General features: G+C 40.9%; 1 protein-coding gene across 1 annotated transcript in view; it reads left to right on the top strand.

The window, feature by feature from the left end:
- LOC120556544 (calcium and integrin-binding family member 2-like) overlaps positions 1-6341 on the top strand; it is a 7557-nt gene extending 1216 nt beyond the window's left edge. The window contains exons 2-4 of the mRNA XM_039796187.1: positions 2493-2663; positions 4042-4237; positions 5997-6341. Coding sequence (XP_039652121.1) covers positions 2493-2663; positions 4042-4237; positions 5997-6018 — 389 coding nt within the window. The 3' untranslated portion in view covers positions 6019-6341. The remainder of the gene's footprint in view (positions 1-2492; positions 2664-4041; positions 4238-5996) is intronic.
- Positions 6342-13143: the final 6802 nt, after the last annotated feature.

The following is a 13143-nucleotide window of genomic DNA, read 5'->3' as shown; positions in this document are numbered from 1 at the left end:
GTGTAATTGTTTTTGTTGTTTAGTGGTGGTGTTTTATAGTATATGGGGTGTTTTTTTGTTATTGTGTGGTGTTTTTATTTATATAGTGTGGTGTTTGGTTTTTGTAGGGTTAGTGTATATAGTGTGGTGTTTTTTTGTATGGAGGTTTATGTGTATATAGGTGGGGTGAAGGTGTATTGTGTATTTTGTGTTTTATGCGGGGTTAATAGTGGGATTTAGTGTTATTTATGGTTTATTAGTATTGTTTTATGTTGTTTAGGGTTTTGTTGTTTATGTATATAGGGTTTTATGTTGTATATAGGTGTTTTATCTGTATATAGGTGGTGGGTTTTATTGTATATAGTTTATTATATAGGAGTTGTATTTGTTATTTTTGTATTTGTTATGTTTATTTTATTTTTTATTATGTTTTTTGCTTTGTGTGTTGGTGTTTTTTTATAATTGGAGTATTAGTGTATGTGTATAGAGTTGTATTTTAGAGTTGTAGTTATGTGTGGTTTAGTTTAGTTTTTATTTTTTTTTATTTTATGTTTATTATTATTTTTGTGTATTTTTTTTTTTTTATTTTTTTTTTTTTTTTTTTTATTGTTTTTATTATTTGTATGTTTTTTATTTGTATATAGGTTTTTTTAGTTATATTGGGTTTTTATAGTGGTGTTATTTTTTTTTTTACTGTATATAGTGTGTTTATTTATAGGGGATGTAGTGTGGTGTTTTAGTGGTGTTTTATGTTGTATATGTGTTTATATAGTGGTGTTTTATTATTATGTGGTGTTGTTTTATGTATATAGTGGGTTTATGTTGTATATAGGTATTATTTGTATATAGTGGTTTTATTTTGTATATGGAGGTATGTTTTTGTTTATAGTGGTGTTTTAGCTTATATAGGTGGTGTTTTATGTTTTGTGGTGTTTAGTTTTTATGTTGTATATGGTGTGGTTTTTATGTTGTATATAGTGTAGTGTTTTATGTTGTATATAGTGTGGTGTTTTATGTTGTATATAGTGTAGTGTTTTATGTTGTATATAGTGTGGTGTTTTATGCTGTATATAGTGTGGTGTTTCGGGTGTTTTATGTTGTATATAGTGTGGTGTTTTATGTTGTATATAGTGTGGTGTTTTATGTTGTATATAGTGTGGTGTTTTATGTTGTATATAGTGTGGTGTTTTATGTTGTATATAGTGTGGTGTTTTATGTTGTATATAGTGTGGTGTTTTATGTTGTATATAGTGTGGTGTTTTATGTTGTATATAGTGTGGTGTTTTGGTTTTGCCCGCGCACAGAACTGAAGACTCCTCCCAGCGCACCTGGAGGCAGATCTCATCAGGAGAATGCTGAGAGGAGCCCGGAACGCGCTCCACATTTGATAATGAATGGAAGCAGACACAAAGGAGGAAAGAGGAGCGGATAGAGAGCGAAAAACGTTAGGGACGCTACAGGAGTGCAGGACCGGAGCACAGATAGACGGGCAGGACAGCGGACCCGAGGACAGCTGTGGATGTTTGGAGGATCGGCGCGTTGGCGTTGTGCGAGTGCGATTTAGGCAAAACTAGAAAATCTGATTTGAACCAGTCTATAGAGAAAGGGACTACAGTCTTTACCCTTTTCTGTTTGAGGGAGGGGGGAAGAGGGCCAGCAGCACGCAACGTCCACTCTGCTTTTCCCGTTCGGGCCACAACGCCAACGCGCCGATTTGCTGTCCTGCCCGTCTATCTGTGCTCCGTCCCCTCTCCGCTCCTCTTTCCTCCTTGTGTCTCAGCCATTCATAATACAAAATAAAACACCCGAAACACCACACTATATACAAAATAAAACACCACACTATATACAAAATAAAGCACCACACTATATACAACATAAAACACCACACCATATCCCCAACATAAAAACTACCACATATATAAACTTATATAACACCTCCACACTCATATACAAATAAAACACCACATATACTAACCACCACACACAAAACAAAAACACCACACATGCAACATAAAACACCACATATACAACATAAAACACCACACTATATACAACATATAAACACCACACTATATAAACATAACCACTGACTATAACACATAAACACCACACTCTGGCTACATAAAACACTACACTATATACAACATAAAACACCACACTATATACAACATAAGAAAACTCTGGCTGCCTGGCTCCACTTTGTGACATATATACATGTAAAAAGTATAAATATAGGCTATAAAATATGAAGAAGAATTATCTCGTGGCCACGAGATAGTTATAATAAATTTTTTTTGACAAAGTGGGACCAGGGGGGCTCCGTACTTTTGTCAAATATCTTGTCAATTCTTTTGGGATTTTTTCTTGAATTTCTATTTCAAAAGAAAATTGTACGACTTGCTCAAAGTCATCCGAATTTTTGTCAATTTTTTTTAACCTTTTTTTCTTAATAGGTTTGAACTTTTTTGTTTTTGAAAATCTTGTCAAATTATTTGGGACTTTTTCCTCAGTATGTCTGTGTTTGTCCCGACAGGAGAACCCGTTCAGGGACCGGATCGTGGAGACGTTCTCCGAGGACGGACTCGGGAACCTCAGCTTCAACGACTTCGTCGACATGTTTTCTGCTCTCTGCGAAACTTCTCCCAGAGAACTCAAAACCATCTACGCCTTCAAGATCTACGGTGAGACCTTTAGACCCTAAAAATATATTCTGACTTTTTTCTCAAAATATTCCAAATTCTAAAATGTTGCTCTGTTGTTGTCTGTTGAGAAACACACCATGGACTTTCTGTCTGCAACCTAATTTCCCTACAGGGACAATAAACTAATTAAGAATAATTTCTTCTTCTTTCTTCGCAACATATTCATATTTTTTTTCGAATTTTTCTCTCAAAAGTCACTTTACTGTTTTGACTTTTTTTTTCTCAGTATCGCCGACTACTTTTCAAAACTTTAATACCTTTTCCCTCCCAAACAATTCAAACTTTTTCCTCAAAAGAGTTTAGACTTTTTCCCTTCGGACCGCCTGTTCTAGCAACAGATTCTCACTCCCATCTGGTAAAATACGGATGCTTGGTCAGGTGACCTTTGGTCAGGTGACCTTTGGTGTTGTTATTGACGCTAAAAGTCTCCTTTAGCGCCATATAACGCGTTCTATCTAAACGTGGTTGGTCGGGACTATTGGCGTCACTTTCGATGCTGTTATGTTCAGGAGAAGGTCGTGGGGGGGCTCACTGTGGGTTTCTGTGACACACGGGAATAACGGGACGGTTAAAGACACACGCGGGACCCGATCCCCCGGTCTCCTGGGTCAAAGTCCTGTGTCTGACCCATCCTCCCCCCCCGACCAACCTCCCTACGAGGTATCCCCCCTTATATACTACTCTCTAAAGCCTGTGGAGCTGCTGCTCTCCGCGCTACCTTCTACTAACACGCTGAAGGGGATTTTTTTTCATTGCTTCAGACGCTGACAGCCACTGTCCAAAATATTTCGTCTTTTTCTCAATTTTTCCCTGTAAAAATATTCCAACTTTTGTCTCAAAATATGAAAATGCGACATAAAGGCGATGGAAAAGTCGACGAAAAAGGCGAAACCGTCTACGCCGTCAAGATCTACGGTGAGACCTTTAGACCCTAAAAATATTCTGACTTTTTTCTCAAAATATTCCAAATTGTAAAATGTTGTTCTGTTGTTGTCTGTTGACAAACACACCATGGACTTTCTGTCTGCAACCTAATTTCCCTACAGGGACAATAAACTAATGTTTTCCCCCTAAAAATATTCCAACTTTTGTCTCAAAATATTTTGTCTTTTTCTCAATTTTACAACTTTTGTCAATGCGTCGAAAAGACAACAAATTAATACTTACTTAATACTTTTTCTCTCCCAAAAAATTCTAACTCATTTTTCTCAATTTTACAACTTTTGTCAATTTTTTCCCTATAAAATTATTCAGACTTTTGTCTCAAAATATTTCATCCTTTGAGAACGGGTTGATTCTAGCATCAACCTTTGTGTCTGATGTCAGTCTGCTGTAACGTTGTGCTTCTCCGGTCCAGACTTCAACAGGGACAGCTTCATCTGTAAGGAGGATCTGAGGAAGACTCTGAACAAGCTGACTAAAGGAGATTTAACCCCCGAAGAAGTCACGCTGGTCTGTGACAAATCCATCGAGGAGGCCGACCTGGACGGAGACTCCAAGCTCTCCTTCTCCGACTTCGAGAACATGATCTCGAAGGCTCCGGACTTCCTGAGGTACGTCGCTTATAACCGCCTGTTACCGTAGTAAAAGTCCTGCATTCAAAAACTACTAAAAGTCTTAATTCTGCAGAATAATCATTATATTATTGTATTAGAACAGCGGTTCTCCATCTTTTTTCAATAATGTACCCCATTTGAATTGGGTTTTAAGCCAAGTACCCCCTGACCAGTGATAGATTTACCAAACAGCAGCCATGTCACTGAAAACCATTTAAATGCTGATGGAAAAAGGCAACAAAAAAGTTTTAAAAAAAACTTAAAAACTAAAAAAAGTCAGTAGAAAGAAGGAAGTAAGGCAAGAATAGGTGGAAAATAGTCTCAAAACCAGCGACAGACTTGTAAAAAAAAGACAGTAGAAAGAAGGAAGACAAACGTCGAAAAAAGTGTCAAAAAAGCAACACAAACTTGGATAAAAAAAGAAGAAAGTAGAAAAAAGGAAGAAATGAAGGCAAGAACTGGTCGAAAATAGTGACAAAATGCAACAAAAACTTTGAAAAAGTGACAAACTTAAAAAACAGCCACAAAAACTTAGAGAAAAATGCTCCCGTACCCCCCTGCAGGCCTCCAAAGTACCCCTTGGGGTACACCTACCCCCATTTAAGAAACACTGTATTAGAACACTGAAGTAAGAAAGAGTTAAAGACATCGAATAAAGTGACATAACCGTCAGTGGAAAGAAGCGACAAAAAAGTTTTCAAAATACAATTTACAATATGTACAGAGGAGACATAAACGATATTGAGTTGTGTATTGGTGTTTTGGTAAACTGACTGGATGCGCTCGCTGTTCCACTTAATTCCCGGAGGTCTGGATGGCCCGCGGCTCGTGTGGAAATAGAGCTGGCGTGTATCTTTAGTGCAGACGCACCTGGTGGAAAATATAGGGTGATACATGTAGTGTAGTGTTGAAGAATGATTGTCTGTTTCTGTCTGCAGTAACTTCTCTTAAATAGTCTGAAAATTGCACAGAGTTTGGTTGGTGACTGATACATGCCATGTAGTGTTGAAGAATTGTCGTGGAAGTTTTTCTTGAAGCAACAGCGTTAGTGATATTCATGATAAAATCAAAACGAATAACGACTGTTTGTGAATTAAACCAAAGTTTGGTCTTTGAGTATTTATTTACATTTGCAAATGGAGAAAACTGTTTTAAAGGTACAGGCAGCACAACTGAAAATTTCTTTCTAACCTAAAATCTAAACATCAAAACATCATATAGTCAAAACCTCTGTTAAGCCACCCCTCTAAATGTCTTTAGCATGCTCATAGTAGAAGAGAGGACATCATTAACAGTCAAACCATTGTCTCACCTTCCCCTCTGCTCTCTGTTCCTAACATTAGTCTAAACAACAGTTTATCTCAGGAGACAGAAACCTACGTAGTTCTCACTGTCGTAAACAGTCATCGGCCTTCTCCACTTCTATCTAAGCAAAAAGATAACAATGTGAGAAGGTTCAGGCTAGTAAAACTAAATAACTCTCTAGGCTATAGTTGACGGCTGTAGCTGTTCCCCTCTCTGGTGCTTTAAAAGTCTACAGGAAGGAACAGGATTATGTGGAGGTTTAAAACAATCTTTAAACAAATGGTTAACATCATTAAACAAATGGTTAAAATAAAATTTGCCACCACAGAATGATTGTCTGTTTCTGTCTGCAGTAACTTCTCTTAAATAGTCTGAAAATTGCACAGAGTTTGATTGGTGACTGATACATGTAGTGTAGTGTTGAAGAATGATCGTCTGTTTCTGTCTGCAGTAACTTCCACGTACGAATATGAGACGAGAGGACAGACGTCTCCCTCGCACTCGCTGGCGGAGACGACCGGAGAAACCTGACAGAAAGTCTGGAGGCTCAGAGGAACCTGTTTCTGCATCAAGTCTCTGAGACCAGTTACTAACAGGCTGGACGCGGACGGCCAGCGATGAACCAAGACGGGATCATTCTATACCAAGCAGAGCCGGACCTGGGGCACCGTTTCAGATGGTGTTGTCGAAATTTCTGTGGTTATTTTCAAAATTTTTATTAATTTTATTCAACTTTTTTCCAGCTTTTTTGACAAAGATGCTTTTGCATCTTTTTGTCACTTTATCGACATTTGTTTCTTTTTTGGACAACATTTTTTGTCAACAATTTGGTCTCTTATTTCAGCTTTTTTGTTGCTTTTTTAAATGTAAAAAAATAAAAATCACGTTTACGTCGTTTTGTCACATTTTCCGTCATTTTCTCACGGTTTTGCTGATTTCTTCCTGCAATTTTTTCAATTTCTTTGTTATTATCTATTGTTATCTATTATCTATCTTCTATATTCTAACTTTTCTTTCCTCATTTGGACTGCCGGCACCTCCAGCGTTTGCCTGTACTGACAACGGGCCGGTCTGTCCAAGACGGCCTCTCTTCTGGACCGTTTGGCTCTTTAAGACTCTTTGAGACTCTTTCAGAAGCTGCAGAGGAAACAGGACTTTTCTGACTTCAGTGCTTTGCAGAAAAGTCTGGATTCTTTTAAAATAAAAGCACAGTTTAAAAGGGCAAAAAGTGAAGAGCTATGCAAACTTAATGCATGTTGTAAATAGCTTGTAGCTGTGGTTGATTTGTTGTTCTGGTATCGTGACTCGTTCTGGTGCAAACTGACAATCATAGAAACTGTAGAAGGGCTCTCTGTCATCCTGTCAACTATCTGACAGCTCCGAGAAATCTCTCTCTTCCTGCCGCCGACTAACTAACTAACTAACTCTCTAATTAACTAACTAACTAACTAACTAACTATACAACAGCTTTGACTGGCTGGAGAGAAAAAGGTTTTCTGGCTGGAATCAAATAAAAGATTTTCTTGTTGCTCCATCAAGTTTCTTTTGGTAGAAGAAAAAAAAGGTCTGTCCTGAAACATGACAACATTAAAGTGCCCATATTATGAAAAAAAAAAATATATATATCACATTTTCTGGGATTGTGGGTGTTATTTTGTGTCTCTGGTGCTTCCACATGCATACAAACTTGGAACAATCCATCCATGGTGTTCTGAGTGAGATCTGGTTTCTGAATGTGTCCTGCCTTCAGTCTCCCGGTGAGCTGGTCAAAATCTGCACGGCTTTCTACGTCACTAGCCGAAACGAGTTCTCAATGGCAAAACACTGCTACAACACACACTAGTTCACCCTAATCTACTAAAGAACTACTTCCATGTCCCTGTTCTACAGGTATTCCTATATATCTAAATATGTGTGAAGTGCGTCCTCGTTTAGAAGAAGTCTCCCAGCTAATCCTGCCTTGTACTGACTGAAGTTGGAGAAACAGCTAGCTAGCTCATGTAGTCTTACCTAGCTACTGAGCATGTAGTCCTTACCTAGCTACTGAGCATGTAGTCCTTACCTAGCTACTGAGCATGTAGTCTTACCTAGCTACTGAGCATGTGGTCCTTACCTAGCTACTGATCATATAGTCCTTACCTAGCTACTGAGCATGTAGTCCTTACCTAGTTACTGAGCATGTAGTCCTTACCTAGCTACTGAGCATGTAGTCTTACCTAGCTACTGAGCATGTGGTCCTTACCTAGCTACTGATCATATAGTCCTTACCTAGCTACTGAGCATGTAGTCCTACCTAGCTACTGAGCATGTAGTCCTTACCTAGCTACTGAGCATGTAGTCCTTACCTAGTTACTGAGCATGTAGTCCTTACCTAGCTACTGAGCATGTAGTCCTTACCTAGCTACTGAGCATGTAGTCCTTACCTAGTTACTGAGCATGTAGTCCTTACCTAGCTACTGAGCATGTGGTCCTTACCTAGCTACTGATCATATAGTCCTTACCTAGCAGCTGCGCAGGTAGTCCTTACCTAGCTACTGAGCATGTAGTCCTTACCTAGTTACTGAGCATGTAGTCCTTACCTAGCTACTGAGCATGTAGTCCTTACCTAGCTACTGAGCATGTAGTCCTTACCTAGCTACTGAGCATGTAGTCTTACCTAGCTACTGAGCATGTAGTCCTTACCTAGCTACTGAGCATGTAGTCTTACCTAGCTACTGAGCATGTAGTCGTACTTCGGCTACTGAGCATGTAGTCCTTACCTAGCTACTGAGCATGTAGTCTTACCTAGCTACTGAGCATGTAGTCCTTACCTAGCTACTGAGCATGTAGTCTTACCTAGCTACTGAGCATGTAGTCTTACCTAGCTACTGAGCATGTAGTCCTTACCTAGCTACTGAGCATGTAGTCCTTACCTAGCTACTGAGCATGTGCGACTGCCATCAAAGATGTTAGAGCATTGAGAGGTCTCACTCTGTAGCTGAAACAGAGACCTGAACACAGGGTGAAAAGAGGAGCTGCAGCAATGTGCAGTACAACTAAAATATGGTGTTTTTTGAAAATTAAACCATGTAAACCTATTCTGGTCCAACCTCTAAATACAATTATGAACCTGAAAATGGGCATAATATGAGCACTTTAATAGGTATAGATCTTTTGGGGGGGGGGGTTGCAGGGGATATGTTCCCCCCAATATTTAGAAGATGTAGATTTTTGTCAGGCACACCAGGAGAATGGACCAACAAATGCATGACTCAGGTGAGTAAAATACAATGGTTTTATTAGAACGCTAATAAAACTTATATGCAACGGTGTCCAGAAAACGAGGGAAGGGGAAGTCTGGAAAAACAGGCAGTAGTCAAAAATCCACGGGGAAACTGCACACATGGAAAACACACGACCTCGCACAGGAGTAAAGAGAAAGACTGAACTTAAATACACAAGACAGGGGAGACAATGAGACACAGGTGCAACACATAGGGAGGGGGGGGACAGGTAATCACACAGTCGGGAAAATATACAATTGGAAGTAAAACAAGACAACATGGGACAGCATGGGCAGGCAGAGACTACAAAATAAAACAGGAACTAACAACAGAAAACACAATTTGACAGATTTGTGTTGGGGACCAAGAGTCTGGTTAAACCCAATTTTAACCAAAAGGCCTCAGATTAAACTGACCTCTGGATACAAGACACATATGTGCTCAGAGACAAGGGGACATGTGGCCAAGACAAAGGAATCTTGGCCTGTATGTAAACTTCAAAGCCTGGTTAATTCACACCTCTATGTGAAAATGCCAGCCAGAAGGGAAACGCCTCACACGGGGCACCAAATGTAGGATTCCCTTAGGGTACAGATTTGATCATTGGCAAATTATCAAAGATGTTTTATCAATATTAATAAAGTTATGAATATGGTTATTAATAACTATCAAATCGACAAAACGATCAAAACGGGGCACCACCCTGCTATGTATACTTTGTGTAGCTCAAAGCCACACTCTGCCTGGACTCCACCCCCACGAAAGGGTGAGGGAGCTCCCGATGACTCGGACAACACGCGTCCACCCCCAAAACAAGGTCTGTATCCAGCAGAACTGTCAGACTCCTCAAAGGGGCCTGACACTGATTCGTCATCAGCAGAACTAGACCAGGGAGGTAACTTAAAGGAGCCCAGAGTGCTCCCCGAAACCCACGGCCTGCGCGCCTCACAAATCCCTCCCCTGACGTCCTGGGGAGACCCTGCCCACAAGGGCAATGCCCGAGGTACAGTATACCGCAGCAGGGGAAAAGAGGGGTGTGAACACCCTAGCCCTGCTGGACTGCGTCTCCAGAATGAGTCAGACACATTCTAACACTTTGGCAGAAGTCCGTTAAAACAATGCTTCCCCTCAGTACACACCATATAGCGTAGGCATTTTAGTGGTAGCATTCCCAGCTACCTGCCTGATAAACCGCCGCCCCAAAAACCCGCAAACCGTTCGTCATATCACACCCCAGAGGATGACTCTGGTGCATCCTAGTCTCATCTGTGTAAGTGACACAGAAGACTTGGGCAGCGGTCACAACCAACTGAGGCCGGGCCCACTCGCTGACAGCCACCGGGGACACATTCAGGCTCAGGTCGACACCCTGAGGCCACTTGATCCTGCAGGCAGTCTGCCAGCCCCAGACGGACAAGTCACCGTCATTCATGAGCAAATGGCCATGATTCTTCCAGAGTCTGATCCTGGCTCTGATTTTTCCTTGCCGCCGGCGAGCACACAGCCGCCGCAGTCTGGCAGCCTTGACTTTTCCAACCGTCACAGGTCTTTCCTTTGCTCGCTGAACAACAGCGAGGCACCGTGCCACACCTGTATGGTTAAAGGTGCACCCTTTTATGGCGCCACGCCAACAGACGTGCCCATATCACTTTGGCCAAAGAATCTTGCCGTCAGGTCAGACGTGCACCATCACTTGCGCCCACCTGACCCGCCTCCAGCTTTTGCACAGCAAAACCACTGCCTTTCTTCAGAGTACCCGCAGACTCTCCTCAAGGTGGCTGGAGCAGGCGCCTTCTCTGTACTCCAGGGAAAGGGGGTCATATATTTATGGCCCCACCTCCAGGTAAACTTGATTGGCCCAGTTACCAGAACTGGGCGAGGTACCCAGTACCTCCTCATCGTCACGGCCAGCCTCACCATGTGGGTTGAATGCCTTTCAGCACCCAACTGCACAGCCGTGACAACCACGGTCCTGCTCCTGAACCACACGTTCAGTCAGACCAACTCCACATGCGATCCTCACTCCCAGGAGAAGAGCAGCTTCTGCACCTGGAAAGGGGGAGGGAGACTTCCCCCCCAAGAGGATAAGACTCAAACCAGTTGAGTCATAGGGATAGCTGCATGTTGACATGCACTTCCATCCTAAAAACTTTTCAAACAGTAATCAAACTACCTCAAAGCTTCAGTAGTAAAATTCCTTTCAGGATACCGTTTACTGTTAATTCCATTCTGTTCCTCAAAAACCCAGTGCATGCTTTAGACTGTCAGGTGTCACAGAAAACACAACCAGGTGCTAGTAGTGAGAGATTTAATGCAAAGCATCGGTAGAGAAGGAATCTCTTCGGTCAACAAACTCGAGCCTTGTTGTAGACCCATAAATCTGCTACTAACCGTATTGTGCGATCTTCACAGGTACATCTGACGTATAGTCTTGGCAGTGCAATTCCAAATTTGTGTAGCTCATAAGAATGAGAGATAGGACTCAATTTTATTTACCTACGCATCAGAAGACAGAATGTATACAGACTAGAGTCTGCATTGAGTATTTGTTTTGACATTAAAACATACATACACCAGTCCACAGGTACATGCACACAGTCACATGTACATACACTGGTGAACCCCAATTCTTTTCTGGAGTGAACCTGTTAACCCCTAACTACTTCACTTTCCTTTCCTATCTTTCTTCATTCGTTGTTGTTTTTGTTTCACTATATTTTGGGTTAATGTCATATTGAAACAGCTACAATGATTGTACAAGGGATAATTCATTGCTTACCTATTTTGTTTTGTATAAACATTTTTTTGTGTTTAACTACAATTAGAAGTCACCTGCCCAGATGCTACCTCAGCCTACTGTCTGCCCAGACACTCTAGCCTCAGCCAACATATGAACATTATGAACTTGTGAACTGTCTCTCATTCCCAGGAAGGCATGGACTATGTTGATATCAGTTTAACCTTTTCTCCCGTGAACTGTATGGTCCTTGGTTTGCTCCAAAGACCGGGGACCAACCGCTCTTCAGAGCAAAAAGGGGTACTGTTGGGGACCAAGAGTCTGGTTAAACCCAATTTTAACCAAAAGGCCTCAGATTAAACTGACCTCTGGATACAAGACACATATGTGCTCAGAGACAAGGGGACATGTGGCCAAGACAAAGGAATCTTGGCCTGTATGTAAACTTCAAAGCCTGGTTAATTCACACCTCTATGTGAAAATGCCAGCCAGAAGGGAAACGCCTCACACGGGGCACCAAATGTAGGATTCCCTTAGGGTACAGATTTGATCATTGGCAAATTATCAAAGATGTTTTATCAATATTAATAAAGTTATGAATATGGTTATTAATAACTATCAAATCGACAAAACGATCAAAACGGGGCACCACCCTGCTAATCAGGGACCAATAATCAAACTGTGGATCAGTCTCATTTCTGTGTAAATCCTTTCAAAAGGAAATAAAGGAAGGGGTGAATCCAAGCACGGACCTGATCGACCAGCAATTGTTACAACCAGTACACAAATAATCATTAGCTACTGATAATTGTGACGTTAATAAATCTTATTATACTTAATTAGCAGTTGCTTGTGATTATTTGTGTACCCTAAGGGAATCCTACATTTGTCCTCCTTAAAAATATATGAAAGAGCCCACTCTGCAAAAGAAGTAAAAATAACCGTTCAGGGGGCTTAAAAAATCTATGTTTTATTTTGAATATTTAAATTTAACTTCTATTTAACCAGGTAGGCCAATTGAGAACAAATTCTCATTTTCAACAACGAGCTGGCCAAGACGAAGAATGAAACGTGCGAGACAACATAGAGTTACACGTTAAATACACAAAATATACACATTACATACACAAAATATACACGTTAAATACACAAAATATACACATTACATACACAAAATATACATGTTAAATACACAAAATATAAGCATAATAATTAATACACTATTAATCCTGCAAGGGAAATTACAATATTTTCACTTTGTTATTATTATACACATTACACACAGGCCTGAATTACACACACATGCTCAGTACCTAAACATGCACTAATGGAGAGAAGTCAGAATGGGGGGGCTGCCCACGGACAGGCGCCCTGAGAAGCAGGGGGCTCGGTGCCTTGCTCAAGAGCACCTTGGCAGTGCCCAGGCGGTGAACCGGCACCTATCCAGCTACCAGTCCACCACCATACTTTGGTCTGTATGGGGAATTGAACCACCAACCTTCTGGTTCCCAACCCAACTCCCTACTGACTGAGCTGTTGCCACAAAACACAATAAATTATATAGGGCAGCATGGTGGCCCAATGGTCAGCACTGTGGC

Source organism: Perca fluviatilis, chromosome 3, assembly GCF_010015445.1.
Source record: "Perca fluviatilis chromosome 3, GENO_Pfluv_1.0, whole genome shotgun sequence".
Lineage (NCBI taxonomy): Eukaryota > Metazoa > Chordata > Actinopteri > Perciformes > Percidae > Perca > Perca fluviatilis.
This window is presented reverse-complemented; position numbering and strand designations above follow the sequence as displayed.